The sequence below is a fragment of the Falco rusticolus genome, chromosome 4 (genome assembly GCF_015220075.1).
Source record: "Falco rusticolus isolate bFalRus1 chromosome 4, bFalRus1.pri, whole genome shotgun sequence".
NCBI lineage: Eukaryota > Metazoa > Chordata > Aves > Falconiformes > Falconidae > Falco > Falco rusticolus.
In genome coordinates, this window is record NC_051190.1 from 7,530,489 (window position 1) to 7,550,843 (window position 20,355).

Below are 20,355 nucleotides of genomic sequence, written 5' to 3' on the forward strand. Positions count from 1 at the left end.
AGGGGCATACTGAGGCATCTAGCTGTGATTTAAAAAGAAATTAAAAGAATTTTGGAAATAATGCAGAAACATACAAAATACTAAGTCACAGGGCTCCAAGTTTGTTACAGACACTCCTTGGGAAGTAATTGAGGGGGGGGGGAAGTATTTTATGCTCTAAAACTGGCAGCTGTGTTTAAATCTTGCTAGACTATTGCATAAGAAATTATTCCTCAGTGACTTTGCATATGCTAAGCAAAATGAATTGCGAGGTGGTTTAGCTAAGAGGGCACTCACACCTTCTAGCTTAAAACTATCTGAGACTCTACTGTAGGAGTACAAGGAGGGAGCAGGAAAGCTTGTCTGGAATATTTCAAGTAGGCACCAATTACCTGTCTGGCAGTGTTTCCTCTCTCCTTGGGGTGCATGAAGTCTTAACACTGCAGAACTGTTGTGATACATTCTCTTCTCTCCCCAAAGTTGATTCCTTTGGGTTGGGAAACTCATTGGCAAACTGTCCACTGCAGTGAGCAGGTGCTTGGTCAGGTCCCCACAGTCTCTGCATAAGTAAGCAGAAGAAAAGTGTGTTCCTGGCCAAGCCCTAGCAACACCTCTGCCACTCAGTGCCACCTGTCTGCACTGCTAGGACCTTCTCAACCCAGAGTCACCACCTTGACATCCTCTCCACCTTCCTCTGTCTCTACAGCAGGAGCATTTGCAGTTAAAGACTTAAACGAGCCCTTGGTTGATGCCAGTATCCGCTTGTATTTGACCATCACATCCCAGCTGCTGCCCACACCAGCGAAGTCACATTACACCTTCAACCTGAGAGACCTCTCCAAGGTGTTCCAGGGCATGCTCATGGCTGAGCCCAGCAAGATTGAGGTGAGTCCTTCCATCAACACAGCCATGCCACTCGGGGGAAGACCAGAAATGTTCCAGTTAAGGGTCTCATTGACAGGCCTGCAAACAGGCCTCGATTTCTTGTTGAAGCTGCATTTTGGTACTGTTCAACGAACGTGGTGATCTTCCCTTTGGCTATATTGCCTAGTACCAGTAGTGAACAGACCTGTCACGCCACCCCAGCCCTGCCTTGGCGTGGAAGCAAGCACAGGGAGCCAGTATACACAGCCTGGCCATTCAGAGCTGGATGGAGTCATAGGGGACCAGACAGGAGGCCACACAGGAGCAGAAGTGTTTTCCTGTTACCAGCTTGTAGCAATGGAGGCTTCTGCCCCTTCAGCTCTCCTGAGGGACCTTGTTCTGGCTCCGGTCTAGCTGGTAGACATTGTCTTATCACAAGAAATACTTGGGACCCTGGTTCTGTGCTACACTGGAATAAAAGGATCTTTCCAAAAAGAGACAAGAACTTCTGAAAACAGTAAAAATTAAATCAAACTGGGGGAAAGATAAGGACAAACAACATGAAATTAAAATCTCTCAAAGAAAGCCTGACATATGGACAAATAGAAGGGGGATTAGCCAAAGCTGTAATGAGCTCCCTGCAAAGCAGATGTTTTGACAAGAGTTGATTTTGAGAAGGAGAAGGGAATGCAGTTTCCTCCGCCCAGTTCTTTCCCCACTCCAACAGCTTTGTAGCAGGAGTGGAGCTGGCCCCACGCCACGCAGGAACCAGCTTTCCTGACAGCAAGGCTCTTAATAATTCTCTGCTTCTCTCATGGGGGCTGTTTTGCTGGGATCTCTTAACAGAACAAACTGCACCTGCTAAGACTGTGGTACCATGAGAGCTGCCGGGTCTTCTGTGATCGCCTGGTCAGCAAGGAGGACCGGGCTTGGTTTGACAACCTGATGAAGAGTATGATGGAGGAGCTAGGCAGCACTTTTGATGAGGTTGTCCCCTCCCAGCCAGTTCTGTTTGGAGACTTCATGGAGCCAGATGCCGATATCAAACGGTACAAAGCCATTGACAGCCAGGAAAAGGTAAGGGCCCTGGGAATCGTGATGTAGTGAACTATGTTCGCATCTTCCAAGTCTTCTGTAAACAAAACAGTTAATAGCAACCATGGGGCTGCTTGAGTTGAAGGTGTCTGGAATCACAAACCCTCTCAGGGCTCTCCTGTGAAATCCTACCCCAGATATGGATACTGGCTGCATTTGGTGTGATGAGAAGTTGAGGTGGAACAAGCTGTCTCTGCATTGCCATCCTGGGGGCAGCCTGCTAGGCCAAATCTCCCAGATGAGCTGCTCTTGGGACTGAAAAGTGAAATTGGCTGGAAAGAAATGGCACATTACTCCCAAACAATACTACTTTTGCTATTAAAGACTTCACAATTGACCTTTACAAGTAATTAATGTTACTGCCAGATTCCCTGTTGAAAAAGATACTGCGAGTACTTTGGTAGTGATAATTAAGCAAAGGCAATGAGCAGTGCGTTTTGCAGTCATTATCAGAAACAGATGATTATCCTGTCGTCTCTCCTCTTGTGATAGCTGTGTGACAAGGACTGGTAATTAACTGAGCTTTCCAATCTCTTCTGCAAAGTAGGTAGGCCTGTACCCCACTGAGGTGAGCACAGCTGAGGCAGCCAGACTTACCGAGCTGCTGTACAGTCCACTGATGCGCATAGGACTTTGGCGTCTAGGCAGGGATCTCAGTACTGTATGAATGCCAGCTGATGTTGCTTGCCCAGGTTCACAGTGAGATTGCTGAGGGGGTAGGACCAAATCCCAGATGCCTTGGTGCTTCATCTCATGCTCTGGCCCAAGGTTACTGTTAGAGAGCCCTGGAAAAGGCAGGAGATGCTGCTCCTGCAGCTATTCTGTGTGATGGCTGGACTGGGAGAGGAACATGCTTCTCTACCTGTCCACAGCCAGCAGTATTTTCTTCCAGCACTTGCCCTTTCCAACCAGGATCCTAGCTACAGCATGCAGCGGTCAGCTATAGGGCAAGGAAGCTTGCTCTCCCAGAGGGAGGCCCTGGAACAGTGTGGATCAGGCAGCCATAAACTACTTTATTTTGAACTATGCCTTGCTGTTTCTCCAGGCAAACAGCACTGTTGGGAACAGCAGACCTTAGGCACTTGCCTGAATTAGTTTAAGATCACCATCCAGCAGCTGCTGCCACCACCCCTACCTAAATTCAGCCTAGTGCAATGGCAGCTCCTATAGGAGCACAGAGTAAGGAGAACCATCACCTCACCACAGGCAGCTGCTCCCAGACCCTGCTGAGCACCAGGCTCTGCCCTCCTAGAGCCTTAGGTGTGCTTACAGGCAACCGCCCCCTTCCTCACAATTGCTTTTATCTGGTAGCCACAATTGACTGTTTCTGCCCACAGCTGAAGCTTGTGATTGAGGATTACCTGGAGGAGTACAATCAAACCAACACCCCAGAGCTGAAGCTTGTGCTCTTCATGGATGCGATACAGCACATCTGCCGAATCAGCCGGATTCTGCGGCAGGCTCCGGGGAACGCTCTTCTGCTGGGTGTTGGGGGAAGTGGGAGGCAGTCTCTCACCAGATTGGCATCACACATGTAAGTAATGCACCCCTATGCGCATAATGTGGAACAGCTCCACTGGAGCTGCCTCCAGAGAATCTTTTCCTGCCCTTCCTGCTACTGGTTACATGTTTTTCTGGTTGCTGACTTCAGATTTCACACTCAAGAGCTAGGGCTCAGTTAACATGGACATCTACACTGGAAAAATTGGACTCTTTCACCTGCTAGTAGCTTGGGTTACTTCTCCCAGTTTCTAGCTAGCTCAGGTATCTCTGCCTTGAGTAAAACATGCCCTTGGGTTGGTGACCGAACATGCACAAGGGCAGGTGTGTGCTCAGGACTCATTGCAGGAACACAACTTGTTTGGGTTGCCTGAGTCCAAAACACATACTCGGGAATGACAGAAGAGGAGATTTTAGTTCAGTGTAACTCCACAGGCTTCTTTTTCCTTTAGGGCAGATTATGAGTGTTTCCAGATCGAGCTGTCCAAAAACTATGGCATGACCGAATGGCGAGATGATGTGAGGAAGATCATGATGAAGGCAGGCCTTCAAAGTCTACCCAAGACATTCTTATTTGTAGACACACAGGTACAGGAGTATTAGCTTGGTGGACTCCATCTCAAATGGAGTCAGAAACACATCTCTAAGCTCAATAAATTGCCTTAAAAGGGATTGCGGAGCTTGATACAAACCAGGCACCACTTGTACTTCTGAAGTAGCCCACCTTCATCATCTTATAAAAAAGTCCCCGGGAAACTAAAAGTGGTACATTTGTTGCTAGAGGGACTGTGGAGCTGTGAATGGGGTGATTCTTCTGTTGCTCGAGGAAGACTCTTTCAGCTCCATCCAAGGGTTTTGTGGGATCAAAGATTTTAGACCCAGGTGCCTGAAGCTAAGCACTACACTGACCGCTGATACTAGTAGTCCTAAGTCACATCATTCTCTTTCTTTTCAAAGATACCCATAGATTTAGGACCTTATGCCTGCTGGTTCCACAGGATAATGTCGGCTTGTTACTGTGAACTGTTACTTGCTAATGACAAGGCCAGCTTCTGGAATTCACAGTTATGTTCCCCATAGGCTTTTTGACTGCCTTCATTATCATAGGAACCAAGTCCCTTCTGGCAGTGCCCTAAGCAGTGAGATGAGCATCTGTCAAATGCTGCTTGCTCTTGCATCCTTTTCCCTGCAGTGAGAAGCATATGTGGGAGAAGAGGAGCATGGGAGGGTACATTTAGGCAAGTAGATGGATTCTGTGTATCTCTGATTTAGCAAAGGTGGAGAGGTGAGTGTAGCTCTGGAGGGATATAATCCCACAAACTGTGACACATCCCTACGATTACTCTGTCTCCCACATCGATGAGATTTATCCTAATAGTGAAGTGCTCTGTGCTGGATGAATGAAGACCCAGAGCAACCTGGTGTCTGGGATCTGCTTGCAGATTCACTGCAAGGCAAGGAGCGAGGCCCTGAGCTCAATTTGTCTGTAAGGAGACGGCGAATGGGCAGAAGGATGTTTGTCCCCAGACACACAGCCTCATCCCTGAAATGGCTGAAGATGGCTGTTCAATTGGAAATGCTGGACAAGGGTCAGGGTGTGCTTTGGTGGAGCTGAGTGATCACAGAAATTATTTCTTATAACAGAGGCAGAGGGCTGTATTTATCCAGAAGTGATCTCTGTGGTATGTGGAGACATGACTGTCTTATGACGTACAAAACTGCTTTATTTCCTCCCCTCCCCCCATCCCCATCACCTACTTAGATTAAAGATGAATCCTTCCTTGAGGATATCAACAACCTGCTCAACTCAGGTGACGTTCCCAACATTTACGACCCTGATGATCAAGAACAGATCATGACGGCTATGAAGCCCATTGTTCGAGATCTAGGGCAGCAGCCCACCAAGGCCAATTTGATGGCCGCATACACAGGACGAGTTCGCAGCAATATCCACATGGTCCTGTGCATGAGGTATGGTTCAGGCGTAGGACTCCGTACTGTCAATGTTAATTACTCCCTCCTTGTCCTTTGCCTTGCATCACTTTGTCATGGCACCTTTGTTTCCAAGCCCCTGACTTTGGAGAAGGAATACCATTTGCATACCACCTTCCCATAGGACTGGATACTTTTTTTTTAATGCTTTGCTGGTTTCAAGATGAAATTTGAAAACTTTAAGAGTATGATTGTATGTGATAAAGATTAAACATAAGCTTCCTCCTCCCTCATGCACCATTGAGCTGTTTGTTACAAAAATATCTTGCTTGAATTTGGGGCTCAGTTGCACCATGTTTACTCATGAATCTAGTGCATAGTCCATGGGCAGCTTGCTTGCTTGCAGGAGGGCTGCCAGAAGGTATAGGGCATTCTCAGTGCAAGTGGAAGCATCGGGGCTGTGATTTTGGTCGGGTGATGGATGCAATCTCTGAATTCACCTTGAAATAGAATTCAGATCACATTTATTTCTTATACGAGAAGTGTTCTTTCTAGGGAAGGACTCGTAAAACATCACCCCACTACCATCTTAATATTTCCAGAATATACCCAGGACTTCCACAGAGTATGTTGTGATGTGTGCCTTAGGACATGCAGCTCACTGCCGCAACTTTCATTCCCCATTTCCCCTCCCACCTTCTTCCTTGGGTATATTCCACTCCTCCTTACTCTGTTAAGAGTTCAGGAGGGTTCTAGGGAACTAGGAAAGCTATTTTATCCCTCTGTTTATAGCTAGTTGTAACATCTCTTTTCTGCATTTTTCCCTCAGCCCTATTGGAGAAGTCTTCCGTGCACGCTTGAGACAGTTCCCCTCCCTTGTGAACTGCTGCACCATTAACTGGTTTAATGAGTGGCCTGCTGAAGCCCTGCAGTGCGTTGCCTTCTCCTTCTTGCACGAGATCCCCCATCTTGGTGCCCGTACTGAAGATGTCAATGGGATGGTAGGTGCCACACTCAACACACAAAACACAGCTCCTGTATGCTCAACATGCCATGTCTCTAGATGCACGTAAGCAATAGATGCAGGGCATACCTGCAGAAAGGTCCTACACTGTAGCAGAAACATTTAACGGCAGGATCATTCAAATACAGAACTGGTTAGCCTTTGTATGCCTTGAAATGAGCATGTCCCTTTGTCACCCTCTCTGTGGCACTGAAGCCCACATGCATATATAAACAGTGCTGTGACTGTATACTTAGGCTCTTTGTAAGCCTTTTGTGCTCTCTATGGGCATCACATAGACTTACCTACATGTTCAGTAACGAGTAAGATTGTTTCTGTCCTTTCTCCTTGTAGGTTGAAGTATGTGTAGAAATCCATCAGAGTGTGGCAAAGAAGTGCCAAATGTACCTAGCAGAGCTGGCCAGACACAACTATGTCACTCCCAAGAGCTACCTTGAGTTCCTCAGCGTCTTCAGTTCCCTGATTGGAAAGAAGAAACAGGAACTAGAGATAGCCAAGAACAGGATGAGAAGTGGCCTGGACAAGGTTTGTCCCTCACACCCAGGAGAGCTTTGGGCCCCCCTTATCTGCTCTGAGCAGTGTATTTGTAGCTGCAGAGATACAGTGAGATGCCCTACACATCTCCTGTGTAACAGGAGAAAACTCTTGCTAAAGCAAATGAGAACTATGCCTTCTGCCAGGGCCAGTCTTTCTGAAGGTCTGAGACTGTAACAGCTCGAAAAGAATAATGGTCCCCAGTCTTTGAGGACCACAGACCTTTCCTGTAGCTCATCATCTCTCAGGATGTTCCTTATTAGCCTTTTACTTGAAAACCCTGTAACAGCAACGTTGTTCTGCTGACTGATTGCCACGAGCTTATGTAGTAATGCCCATTGTGTGCAGGCATTACCATTAGGTACTACTGTCTATAAGCACACCCAATGCCAGATGGTTGCTTAAACAGGGGCCAGGGCAAGAGCTGGTTTGTACAGCCTGACACTGCGCAGGGAGCACCTATCAGGGCAGCGCAGCCCTTTCCTAGGGCTTTCCGTGGCTGCTGTCGGTCCTCTTGCTCTGGTCTGCTCCCACAGCTCCTGCAAACGGCAGAGGATGTAGCAGGGATGCAGGAGGAGCTGGAGTCTGCCCGCCCTCTCCTGGCACAAGCAGCCAAGGACACACTGGCAACCATGGAGCAACTGCAGGTACAACTTGCACTTTGCAAGTCTGACTGCTCAGACTGAGGACAGCTCAGGGAGGCCGTGCGGGGACTGTACAAAACCTGCTTGATGTAGCAGTAAGAAGGTCTCCGATTAACACAGCAGGTATTTATGCAGAGCAGCACTGCCAGCAAGAATGGCCTTCTGCTGGGGTCCCTGGTGTTGTTGGGGGCTAGTCACAACCAACCAGCCAGTTGCTAGCAGAAGTGATGGCTCACATGCTTCTATCTGCAACCACAACCCAGGGATCAGTCAGGCAAGCTACCAGCTCCCTTTTCTCACTGGTTTAGATCCTTGCATGAACTAGCATCAGTACTACACAATCATTGGGTGGCCCGAGCAGCTCTTAAGCCCAGACTGTTGTTGCTGAAAGGAATCATTCCCCCACGTCCCATTCCCAGTGAGTTGATCCAGCTGCAGCCTGCCCCTGCTAGCCCAAACCTCAGGGATCACCACACACAGTCACTCATGCCATTGCAGAAGAGGGAACTGTCCTGTGTTGGTTGTCACTACCTTCCCTCTTCATTGTGTCCCTTCCTGCCCATCTACTGTGGGATGGCCAGACTGAGACAGAGGGAGCAGCAGAGGCAGTAACATACAGCTCTGCAAGCAAAGGGGAAGGAGTCTGTACATAGCAGATAAAGATTTGGCTATATACCACATTCCCTTTACACCTCCTAGTAGTGTTTTAACCCTGGAGTTAGGCAAAACCAACAGTTTTAGAAACAAAACCATCAGCATATCTTCTTATTCCTCCATCTCCTTATGGATTTCCATCTCTGGGCATCCTCTCCCTGTGCCAATAGGGAAAAGGGCTAGAGCAGCTAATTCCTGCAGGACTAACACCATTCCAGACACAGCCAGGGCTTGTGGATGATCTCTACAGGCTGACAAAAGCCTCCTGCTGGTATAACACATGAAGGGAATCCACTCCAGCAGTTAGGCCCCAGCATGTCTCTGCTGGAAGAAAGCACATGACCTGCCAAGGCAGTTGTGATATTTACCTAGCAGTGCTCAGCCAAGCCAAAGGTGTGCTCCAACTCCAGCATGCTTCTGAGGCTGTCTCTTTGCTGCAGGTAGACACAGCTGTGGCTGAAGAGACAAGAAGTGCTGTGCAGGCTGAGGAGATGAAAGCCAAAGTGAAAGCTCAGACAGCCCAAGCCATTGCAGATGATGCTCAGAAGGACTTGGCTGAAGCCCTCCCAGCTCTTGACGCTGCTCTCGCCAGCCTGAGGAACCTCAACAAAAGCGATGTTACAGAGGTAACTGGGTTGAGGGGGAGGGTGGCAGAGCTGGGTCTGGTCTTGGACAACCTCTCACTTTGCAGCAATTCCCCTTCTACAGGCTTGCAACATACCCAGCCTTTTCCAGTATCTCCATCCATCCCCCTGGGCTCACAGTCTGGGCAGCTGCCCACGCAGCTTCTCAGCTCCAGTCCTTCAGAAGCAAAGAGCTTTGAAGGGCAGAGGCAGCAACTGGCTCCTGGGTGTTTCTACATGTTGTTTCCAACTTGTGCCGGAGAGGTTATCAAAGAGGGCTCACCCCACAGTGCCTGTCCATGGGAGTAGAAAACAGGCAGTACCACAATGCAGCCATGAGTACTGACCGCACAGCACAGGGACAGATCTAGCAGCCCACTGTCTGAACCAGCAGGTTCTTTTGAAAGGGGATCCACCACAGGCAGAGAACAGGCAACAGCTGGTGGGCTGACTTCAAGGAGTACTGGCTTGGAATAGTATAGTCGGAGAAAGGAGGGCAATTCTGAGCCTGGCAAGTATCACAGCCCACAGCTAAGAAAGCAAACTCGGCAAGTACAGGACTTCACCACACAGGGGCAGGCTTATTGCTCTACAGTTGTGAATGACAGACCTTTTTATTCCCCACAAAAGATACAAAACTCCTTTCCCCAGAAGGAATCAGTCCTCTAGCCCCCAGCACCCATCCTCTTGTAGAATTGGCATGAAAAGTCTCCTGTCTATACAAGCCTTCCAGTGCCAGCACACAAGATGCATCGATTTCTTAGACGTCATTTAACCCACCCACCAGCTTTGGGCAACTCTTCCTTTAAGAAATGAGCTCCGTGCGTCTTTTGAGTTCAGCTGCTGGGCCATGTCCCAAGTAACCTGTCACTGGAGCCAGGACCACCAGAGTTCTCTCCCAGTCCAGTATTGATGACCCAGCCCAACCAAAAGAGGACACCACTTCTGTGGCAGGGAGCGAGCATCCCTTTGACCTACTCCCTTTGCGCAGGGCAGCTCCATCAGCGGTCCCTTGGAGGAAGCTGACACCTGCTTCTCCAGCTCTTCCACCACCTGTCTCAGCTGATCCTCACTGCTTCTAGGTCCATATGAGCCTTCCTTAAGTCCTGCTTCACCACTTGCTCCTGCTCTTCTGAATACCTCAGCTGCTGCCACAGTTTGGCTGTCCAAGCCTGCAGCTTGCTGTGCCACCAGAGCTGACGGTCACGATAGTCCTTCACCTCCTGCTGCAGGGCCTCCAGAGAGGGACCCTCATCCTCCAGTATCATGCTTAGGATCTGTGGGACCCGACAACACATCTGCAATGCCCGCCTAAGGGCTTCTCCGTCCTGGATGGTCTTGCCTGCAGCCAGCAAGGCATCATAAGCCTCCACCTTAGCTGAGCTCAGCGCTCATTCACTGCACTGCAGAACGACTCAAGGAACTGCTTTGTCTGAGGGCAGTCAAAGTCCTTCTCACAGAGGGTGTCTGCATGAGGGTAGATCAGCCTCAGCGTCACCATAAATTGTGCTCCTCTGTTGACTGTGTCCAGTGGGAAAGTCTGGGAGTGTCTCTGGCTGAGCGTGGCAAGGACAGTCAGCACCAGAAGGGAAAAAGCAGGAGACATCCTTAAGGGTTCTGACACCCACAGCCATCTCAAGGGTGCTGCAGCAGCACCCCTAGCTGCCTGCTTGAGGAAACACTCAAGCAGTCCCTCCACAAGAGCTGCAGCCCGGCTCATGGGGTGTAGCACTGCTACAGTAGGGTACAAGACAAATGAGAGCCCACAGAGCAAGGGAAAAAGCCTGCCCATACCCCATTTCCATACAACCTCCTCCGCCGGGCCATACAAATCTAGCTGCTTTGCTAAGACATCTTCAGCCTGTCAGAGCAGGCTTTTTCAGCCTACCTAGTTTGTTCCATGCCCTTTCTGATAACCAGGTTTCCCTTCAAATACCTCTGTCCTTCCTGCCTGTGCATTGCATCCTCTAAATGTCCTGCCTGTGATCCCAGTCTCCCCTGAGCCAGCTGAGGGAGGAGCACCCCATCTCTCCGAGAACCAGGCCAACCCACTGTCTCCATTTGGGTTTTGAAGGTACGTGCAATGCAGCGGCCTCCCCTCAGTGTGAAGATGGTGATTGAAGCAGTCTGCATTATGAAAGGAATCAAGCCCAAGAGGGTGGCAGGAGAAAAGCTAGGCTCCAAGGTGGATGACTACTGGGAGCCAGGCAGAAACCTTCTCCAGGACCCAGGGAAGTTCTTGGACAGCTTGTTTAAGTTTGATAAGGTAAGTGGTGGCAGAGGGAGGCTGCAAACAGGGATCAGGTATTGCCTCACAGAGATCCTTCTCACAGCAATGAAGCCTAAAGCTCCTTGTGGGCAACACCCTTCAGCAACACAGAGGATAAGGACATGTTTGGCCCGGAAGCCCTCGTGTCAGCTGGCTACGCTTCATTGCCTTGAGCGATGGGACCCAGATGTACAGGTCTTGCCCCTCTGCCCTTTCCATGTGGATGGAATGTGGGCTGGATGGCAGTGGTATGGGAAGGGATTTACCCAGTCCCACACCCATGCCTCCCAGGCCTCAACATGCAGCAATTTGACCTGTCTTGCTCCAGTGCAATGCCTTAACCACCCAGCCAGATCCTGGGCCAGGCTGCAGCCACTGGGGAAGCCCTTTGAGACCCTCCTCAGTCAAATCTCTAGCACCCTCATTACCAAACTCCTTTGTCCTACCATTCCTTGCAGGACAATATTTCAGACACTGTGATCAAGGCCATCCAGCCCTACATTGACAGTGAGGAGTTTCAGCCACCTGCCATTGCCAAGGTCTCAAAAGCTTGCACCTCCATCTGCCAGTGGGTGCATGCCATGCACAAGTACCACTTTGCAGCCAAGGCTGTGGAGCCCAAGCGGGTAAGAAGCAGTGTGACCCAGTTGCTGTAGGTGTTAGGGAACACAATACTAGCAGCCCCCTTCTGCAGGAGGTGCATGTTCTGCAGGTCAGGACAATGTTCAGACCAAGCCTTAGCAAAGCCAAAGCCTCAAAACCCATTAACATAATAAATTAGTAGAAATCAGCTTAGAATATGCTGGGCCGGAAGTGATACCTTGTTCTTTATGCTGAGTTCCTGGCTCAGCAGAAACTGTGCTTGGAGAAGCATTCCCACATCTCACTAGTGTTTCAACCTGAATCCTCACCAAGCCAGGCTATTTACTTACTATTGTTTTGGGACAAGCAGAGGAACTTTTCCTCCTGTTCACCAGTGGGCCACATCTTGAAAAGCCAGAAGGCTCCTGGCTTTTTGGAGTTATGCAGAAATGCCCTCTTCACCCTTACTTTTGTTCCTGGGCTTGCAGAACATCCCCCTGGAGTTAGGCAGGTCAACCTTTGTCATACTGGGACGGATCTCAGTATCACCTAGTGCTTTTATGGAAAAACAACTCTTGCTCCAAGGTCTGTGTCTTTTTGGGGAAGAGTCTGGCCACCTACCCCACATACCCACTTTTTCCTTGTGCATCTCCCCAGCGAGCCTGGCAGGAGGCAGAAGAGGACCTGCGTGCCACTCAGCAGGTCCTTGAGGAAGCCAAAAAATGCCTGAGAGAGGCTGAAGGTGGCATTGCCATGCTGCAAGCCAAGTACAAGATCTGCATAGCCAAGAAGGAGGAACTGGAGATGAAGTGCGAGCAGTGCCAGCAGAGACTGGGCCGTGCCGATATGGTAAGGGACAGAGCTGGGTTCTCCCTGCTTACATGAGACAACCTGATTTCAGGTCAGGCAGCACAATGATGAAAACATCTATGTGCCTGCAACTCATGACAATCCTCAGTTGAAGCTGCCTGGCCAGATCTCAGCATCACAACAGGGCTGGGGAAGCTAAACTAGCCAGGCACTGGCGTGAAAAGCAGCTGTCCTGCGCACAGCTTCTTCAGCCAGCAATGGGTCCCCAGGACAGCTGAGAGCAGCCCACTAATCCCAGGATTAAGTGCTCAAAGCTGGGGACAGAATTCAGGATACGGCAAGGGCCACCCTGCAACCTCTGATCACCAAAGTTACCTGCGGTATTACCCAGAGACCAGGTCCAGGACACAAGGTTAGACCACACAGCAGCTCTCATGTGTACAACCTATCCCACAGCTCATTAACAGCCTGGCTGATGAGAAGGTGCGTTGGCAGGACGCTGTAGAGAACCTGGATTACAAGATCAACAACATCACTGGGGACATGCTGGTTGCCGCTGGCTTTGTGGCGTACCTGGGCCCTTTTACAGTAAGTGTTCAATGTTCCCTGCAAGGGGCTCAGTTAGCTGCTCCGCTCTCCTGGCTTCTTGCTGTCGCTGGCCAGATCCACTGGGAGAAAAGAACAGGGCAGAAGGGTGCAAGACCCTCCTGAATCTCTCTCCATTTGTGCCAGAGGCTGCACAGGATCCCATTTGAATTAGAAAGCGGAGGATTAGATGCTCGCAGCAGACTAGCTGCAACTAGAAGAAAAGCTATGATGGTGCTTCTCTCGGCAGGGACACTACCGTGTAGCACTATGCAACGAGTGGCTGAGGCAGCTGTCAGAGAACAACATTCCTCACACCAAGGAGCCAAACCTTATCAGCACCCTTGGAGACCCCATGGAAATCCGCTCCTGGCAGGCAAGTTGCAGAAAAACCTAATGCTTCAGGCTGAATGTGCCTCAAGCAAAGGCTAAAACACTTGGCTCACCACTCACTGGGACCAAAGGACAGACCCTGAACCAAACGGCTCAATGATGACCAAACGCATCCACACTGCGAGAACAGGAGTTGCTGCCAGGACTCCTTGTGGCATGAGCAGGAGAGGACCCAGCAGCATCCAGGGCCACGGCTCTGAGGGCATCAGCCTTAACCCATAAGGCTTCCCCTTTACAAGCCACAGGCTTAGAGCAAAGCCCTGGCCTTAGCCTGGCCAAGCCTAACTGTGCCAGCACAGCTCTGTCCCATGGCTCAGCCACTCGAGGCAGAGCTGCAGCTCTGGGCTCAGCTGCTGTTGGAGGGAGGTACCCTCACCACCATCCCTATCCACACACAGGGACCAGGGCAGCAAGGGCTTCTCTCTGGTCAGCTGTGTTGTGCTACCAGGTGTTCCCAACAGCTTTTTCTATCCCATTAGATTGCTGGTTTACCCAATGACACCTTGTCTGTGGAGAACGGGGTAATAACACAATTTTCGCAGCGCTGGACTCACTACATAGATCCCCAAGGACAAGCAAACAAGTGGATCAAGAACCTGGTAAGAGTTGTGTGGGGTAGAGCTAGGTCTGCCAGGGTAGGTGAAGCAGCTTTCTGTTAGGAGCTGCACAGAGCAGCCTCAGGATTTGGACTCTAGAGCTGGAAGACCCCCGCGCTGTCCTAGCCCGGCCTCCCCAGCACCAGACAGGCTCCACATCTGTATTCAGCCCAGCTGGATTTCCCTGCTTAGGGAGATCAGCACAGGGCAGGAGGAGCCCTACTGTAAGCGAGGCATCAGGTTCCCACGCTGGTTCTCCACTAGTGTCCTAGGGGCCTTGCATCCTTCACCACAGCAAACACTAGCATCCCCCCTAAGAGCCTTTAGGGTGGCCAGGGCAGAAGAGATCCACGGTAGCATTACCTGGGTAGGGAGCTGCCAGAGCACTAAGAACACAGACCACCACCTCCTCCCTCCGGGAGGCACCCACTGCCTTTTTTAAAGGGTCAGGTGGGAGGCTCAGGCAGCTGCTCCTGTTTTGCTCCCCCAGGGCTTTTCCCACCCACATGCTCTCACTTTGCAAGCAAATGAGCTCTCAGTTACCAGTGTGGGGCTCCACCAGGGCTATGGAAGTTTGAAGGAGGTTCTCTCTGTTCACCTCCCTTTCCTGCTGCCTCACTGAGCTGTCTCTAGTGCCTGGTGACATAGACTAAACTTGCCAAAATAGCCAAAAACTAGCCAAGCAAGAGAAGGTATTATTTCTGCTGCGCCAGGGAGCTAAATCAGCCCAGTAAGAGGTGTGCTATGCCCCAGAGCTGCATGTGAAGGTGGGCAGGACACTGCAGAGATCCTGCCCTCCTCTGCTGCCTTTCAGGAGAAAGTGAACAGCTTGGAGGTGGCCAAACTGAGTGACCGGGACTTCCTCTGCAGTCTGGAAAATGCCATTACCTTTGGGAAGCCCTTCTTGCTGGAGAATGTCAGCGAGGAGCTGGATCCAGCCCTCGAGCCTGTCCTGCTGAAACAGGTCCTATGTCTTGCCTTGGCAAGGAGGAGCAGTGGGTACCTGGTTGGGCTGTAAGGGGGCATCTGATCAGGGTGCAGTGGGGTCTAGTGGCTTTGTAGGTCTCTCGGAGATGCTGCCTGTTCTGTGCTCATCTTGGTCGGGGCTCCAACATGCTGGCAGCCTCCTGCGTGACCCAGTCTCCTGCCAGCAGGTGTCTTTGCCTGGGAGGCAGGGCCATGGAATACAGCTGCTCTGTCCAGGTTCAGGCCTTTGGGTCTGCCAGGCAGCTGTGAGTTCCTCTGTCCAGAGACACTTGAGACTCTGCCCTCACGGCAGAGCCCAGGGCGCAGCAGGATGCCTTTCCTCACAAAAGGTAGCCGTCCCAGCCTTCTTGTGTTTGTCCCTTGCGGGTACAGACCTACAAAGAGCAAGGCAACACTGTGCTGAAGCTGGGGGATACGGTGATCCCCTACCATGAGGGTTTCAAGATGTACATGACCACCAACCTGCCCAACCCTCACTACAGCCCTGAGGTCTTCACAAAACTCACCGTCATCAACTTCACCCTCTCACCCAGGTACCTGCTTACCCCATTAGCTGCCAGTGCTGCTCAGCCTCATTCCTCGCAGTCCTCAAATCTTTGGGCCTGTTGTCCCCACCCTTATCTCCATGGCTTTTGTTGTAGTGGCTTGGAAGACCAACTGCTGGGAGAAGTGGTGGCTGCAGAGCGGCCTGACTTAGAAGAAGCTAGAAAGCAGCTAATTGTTAGCAATGACAAGATGCTACAGGAGCTGAAGGAGATAGAAGACCAGATCCTGTATCGGCTCAGCACTTCTGAAGGAAACCCTGTGGATGACTTGGAGCTCATCAAAGTGCTGGAGGCATCCAAGCTCAAGGCAGGAGAGATCCAGGTCAGAGGTGGAGGTGCTCTCCCCCTGCAGCTGTGCATCCCCTGCCAGCACTGCACTAACCATAACACCTCTTCTGTCCTCCAGGCCAAGGTGACGGTGGCAGAGCAGACAGAGAGAGACATCAACATCGCCCGCCTGCAGTATGTGCCTGTGGCTGTCCGTTCGCAGATCCTCTACTTCTGTGTCTCAGACCTGTCCAATGTGGACCCCATGTACCAGTACTCACTTGAGTGGTTCCTCAGCATCTTCCTAATGGGGATCAGTAACTCCAAGAGAGCAGGTACCTGCCCAGAACAGCCCCCTCCTATCTTTTTCCTCACCCCACATTCCTGGTCTAGCGGCAGCAGAAGCTAGGACACCTGCACAGTCAAGGCACATGTGGACACTTGCATTGGCTCTCAGCATGGTCCAGAGCTGCCCCTAGTTGTGTCCACACAGAAGGTCGCAGCCTGGCCTCCGTTCTCTTCCCCACGGCTTCTCCGCTGCCCTGCCTGACCGGGTGGGCGGGATGGTAGCGCAGCGCCCAGGCACATGCCATCCTGGTAGTGGGGTGGCCCGGCTTGTCACAGAGCTGCCTCCACACAGGTCCTGGCAGCCTTCCCCGCCCAACAGCACCTCAGCCGGGGTGGTGGGTGGCAGGGCCCATGCGGGCTGCCATGGTGCAGTGGGGACTCGCTCCCAGCGCTGGGGCAGCATTTTCTGCCCTGTGCTGTCTTGCGGCCTTGTGCTTTCCCAGGGGTTTCTGTGCCAAGGCCGCATTTGACAGCGGCGTCTGTTCTTCCTGAGCAGGGTGCGGGTGCACCCCTGTGACCAGGACCCACAGCTGCCGTGGAGAGCACTCTCCACCCTCGTCTGGTTGTTGCCTTTTTTTCAGACACCCTGAAGGACCGGATCACGAACATCAACAGCTACATCACCTTCAGTCTCTACAGCAACGTCTGCCGTAGCCTCTTTGAGAAGCACAAGCTCATGTTTGCCTTCCTGGTTTGTGTCCGGATTTTGATGAATGATGGGCAGATCGATATGGTGAGCAAGTCACCTTGGTTCTTTGATGGGATATGTCAGGGCAACTCAAGACCAGCCTGTTCAGCCCCCTGGAATAGTGTGCCAGGGTGGAAAAGGAGCCTTGTTCCCTGGGGCTGAGGGCAGGCTTGGCAGGCTGGTGGGCAAACCTGGGGCCTCCCTCTTCACTCAGATCTCAAACAATTCCCTGTGTCTATATGGAGAGCTGCATAGCCTGAATCATCTGCAGCTTCTGCCAGTTTGCTGCTACGCTGCTGCAAAGTTTAGCAAGTTTGGAGGGAGCAGGCAGGGATCAGAAGACATAGAAATGCTAGTGGCAGCTGAACAGCGGTGTAGATCTCACCAGACCCTCCAGTTCACTTACTCCTTGACACACACACCTAGCAGGAGAGGCACTACAGCATTTTAGTTGGATATGGCACAAATCCGCATGCCTTAGGTAGGCTGTAATCCGTCACCATGTCCCGTCTTGTTCCCAGGACGAGTGGCAGTACCTGCTGTCAGGAGGGACCATAAAGGAGACCAGGGAGAACCCAGCTCCGGCTTGGCTGTATGAGAGAGCTTGGGGAGACATCCTGGCCTTGAGTAGCCTGAAGAACTTCTCTGGCTTTGCCAATGATTTTGCAGCCAACCTTGTAGCATTCAGGGCCATTTTTGACAGCCCCAAGCCTCACAGGTAAGTGTCCCCACTCTGTCAGTTTGTCTGTACTGCACCTGGAAGCTAATGGCTTCCCTGGGAGAGCAAGAGGAGCTGATCTAGCCACAGTGCCATGCAAGGGAGAGGACGAGGCATTGCCTTGTCTCCTCAAGGGTAGCCCTTGCCTGCCCATGTTGCTTGCCCAAGGCAGAGCCCCACAATGCCTTAGCCCAGCAGTATTTGGTGCTTCCCCAGAGGAAGCAGCTCTGGTTTGCCTGCTGAAGATTTCAAAGCCACAGGCAACAACCTCAGCCAAGTGACTGGAAGGTCCTTGTCCCTTCTGAAAGCCCAGCGGCTGCCTGCAGGTGCCTTGGGTGCTTCCTGGGGAGCTTCAGGATCTGCCACGTGCCCCCAGAATGCACCTAATTGCTTTGCAGAGAGCCCCTCCCTGGGAAGTGGGAAGCTGAGCTTGATGCCTTCCAGAAGCTGTTGGTTCTTCGGTGTCTGCGGGGAGATAAGATCACCAACGCCATGCAGGACTTCGTGGCGCTGCACTTGGATCAGCGCTTCATTGAGCCACAGGTAACCAGCCAAAGGGAAGCACTGGTGGGGCCAGGAGTGGAGCGGGAGGCCTCGAGCTTGCTGCAAACGGGTCGTCAACATTTTCCAACTGCAGTGAGGGTGCTCATGCCTCTCTGCAGCCACAGTATTCCCACAGTTGGGGCAACAGTTATATCTTAGACAAGGGACATCCTGCCTAATGTCCACCAGTTAAACACAGTGGAGAGGGGGCAGATAGTGCAGGTGTATGAGGGATGAATTTGTATGACAAATGGGAAAGTGATGACTGCTCTGATCCTAACGCTGCCAGAGGAGAGCTGTCCTAGGCCCTTACTGAATGTGGTTTTGGGCTTGGCACCCGAGCGCACCGGTGCCTTGTAGAGGAGCTGGAGGCCTGGCAAGGTGAGGATGTGCAGCATGGTGCCACTGCGGCCCCTCGTCTCTGACCAGCATTCTGCGTTGCAGACCACAGACCTCTCAGTTGTCTTCAGGGAGTCCACTGCCACCACCCCCCTGGTGTTCGTGCTGTCCCCAGGCACTGACCCTGCTGCCGACCTCTACAAGTTTGCTGAAGAAATGAAGTTCTCCCAAAAGCTCTCTGCCATTTCTCTGGGCCAAGGCCAGGTAAGCTGCTGTTACCCACCTGCAGCAGCACTGTCCTGCTGGCACTCCCAGTGATCTCACCTAGCTCCAAGCAGATCAGACACCCTTGCAGCGCAGTGAAAATGCCCTGCTACCCCAGGACCCTTACTCACCAACATTCTGTTAGCTGCAGAAGCCAGTTCGGGGCAGCTGCAGCGGTTCCCTCTGTAGTGCCTTCTAACTTCCCAAATCCATCCCCAGTTCCTGGGCTCCCTCCGCCCTCCCACACAGGCTTGCAAAAGCTGTAAAAGGGCCTTGGCTGTGCCACCAGACAGCAAAGATCCAATTGAGCCACGGTGACAAAGCCAGACTAGCTCTGGAAAGCTGTCCTTCCACCCAGCAGCTGTCTGCCTGTCCAGCTGAGCAGGGCACACCCTGCAGTGAACCAGAGTCTCTGAGTTCTTCTCATCTGCCTCCTCAGGGGCCCCGTGCTGAAGCCATGATGCACAGTGCCGTGGAGCAGGGCAAGTGGGTCTTCTTCCAGAACTGCCACCTGGCCCCCAGCTGGATGCCTTCACTGGAGAGACTTGTCGAGGGCATTGACCCCAGCAAGGTGAGCTGTTCTGCTGAGCAGCCTGCCCACTCTGGGGACAACAGGCAGGAGGCTGGAGCCCTGGGAGGAGCCCAGATCTAGTTCGATCCACAGGTTCCCCATAAAACTAGAGGATCAGTGCAGGAGCAGCTGCAGTGGCTGTGCCTGCGCTCTCTAAGCACTTGCTGCCTTCTGGCTTTCCAGGTGCATCAGGACTTTCGCCTCTGGCTCACCAGTCTACCAAGCAACCACTTCCCTGTGTCCATCCTCCAGAATGGCTCCAAGATGACCATCGAGCCCCCCCGCGGAGTCAAGGCCAACCTGCTCAAGTCCTACATTAGTTTCAGTGATGACTTCTTGAATTGCTGCCTCAAGGTAAGACTCAGGTCATGCTTTGGTTTGCTGTACCCAGCCCATGCCTGCTCCAATGTATGCTTTCCACCTGGATATTGCTTCTCTCAAGACATAGGTCTTCTCTCCGCTAGCACTCTCACATTTTAGAGAAGGGCTGGTGGTATTTCTCGGAAGCTCGTATCTACTCTGCGAGCCAATTAAGTTTCACTTTGGGAAACAGAAGCAGCAGGATTGTGGAGGCCTGGGCTAAGACACTTGCAGCTTTCAAGCAAGGGGTTGGGCCACAGCCTTCACCTCTCCAGGCTCCAGCTGGAACTACTCAACTGGCACGTGTCTGCCAGGTCCCAGCAGGAGCTGACTCCATCCAGGGATGCTTCCTCCCAAGCTGAGCACCTCTTATACCCTGCTCCCCTGCCCACAGGTTGCAGAGTTTAAATCTTTGTTGCTGTCACTTTGCTTCTTCCATGGGAACATGCTGGAGAGGAGAAAGTTTGGGCCTCTGGGGTTCAACATCCCCTATGAGTTCACAGATGGAGACCTCCGCATTTGCATCAGTCAGCTACAGATGTTCTTGAGTGAATACACAGACATCCCATTCAAGGTAAGTGTGTGAGCCGGCCCCTCCTGTCAGCAGGAACAGGCTTGTGATGCGTGTGTGGGTCAGAAAG

At 51.8% G+C, this 20,355-nt stretch overlaps 1 protein-coding gene across 1 annotated transcript in view; it reads left to right on the top strand.

The window, feature by feature from the left end:
• DNAH1 (dynein axonemal heavy chain 1) overlaps positions 1 to 20,355 on the top strand; it is a 68,051-nt gene that overhangs the window by 44,103 nt on the left and 3,593 nt on the right. Inside the window, exons 46-71 of the mRNA XM_037386948.1 lie at positions 686 to 864; positions 1,690 to 1,920; positions 3,276 to 3,472; positions 3,891 to 4,026; positions 5,201 to 5,409; positions 6,200 to 6,371; positions 6,728 to 6,919; positions 7,465 to 7,575; positions 8,667 to 8,852; positions 10,924 to 11,115; positions 11,577 to 11,744; positions 12,358 to 12,549; positions 12,967 to 13,098; positions 13,346 to 13,471; positions 13,968 to 14,087; positions 14,899 to 15,048; positions 15,444 to 15,604; positions 15,713 to 15,938; positions 16,023 to 16,218; positions 16,813 to 16,964; positions 17,441 to 17,637; positions 18,036 to 18,180; positions 18,625 to 18,783; positions 19,223 to 19,354; positions 19,538 to 19,708; positions 20,109 to 20,288. Of these exons, the coding sequence (XP_037242845.1) occupies positions 686 to 864; positions 1,690 to 1,920; positions 3,276 to 3,472; positions 3,891 to 4,026; positions 5,201 to 5,409; positions 6,200 to 6,371; positions 6,728 to 6,919; positions 7,465 to 7,575; positions 8,667 to 8,852; positions 10,924 to 11,115; positions 11,577 to 11,744; positions 12,358 to 12,549; positions 12,967 to 13,098; positions 13,346 to 13,471; positions 13,968 to 14,087; positions 14,899 to 15,048; positions 15,444 to 15,604; positions 15,713 to 15,938; positions 16,023 to 16,218; positions 16,813 to 16,964; positions 17,441 to 17,637; positions 18,036 to 18,180; positions 18,625 to 18,783; positions 19,223 to 19,354; positions 19,538 to 19,708; positions 20,109 to 20,288 (4,412 nt within the window). The remainder of the gene's footprint in view (positions 1 to 685; positions 865 to 1,689; positions 1,921 to 3,275; positions 3,473 to 3,890; positions 4,027 to 5,200; positions 5,410 to 6,199; positions 6,372 to 6,727; positions 6,920 to 7,464; positions 7,576 to 8,666; positions 8,853 to 10,923; positions 11,116 to 11,576; positions 11,745 to 12,357; positions 12,550 to 12,966; positions 13,099 to 13,345; positions 13,472 to 13,967; positions 14,088 to 14,898; positions 15,049 to 15,443; positions 15,605 to 15,712; positions 15,939 to 16,022; positions 16,219 to 16,812; positions 16,965 to 17,440; positions 17,638 to 18,035; positions 18,181 to 18,624; positions 18,784 to 19,222; positions 19,355 to 19,537; positions 19,709 to 20,108; positions 20,289 to 20,355) is intronic.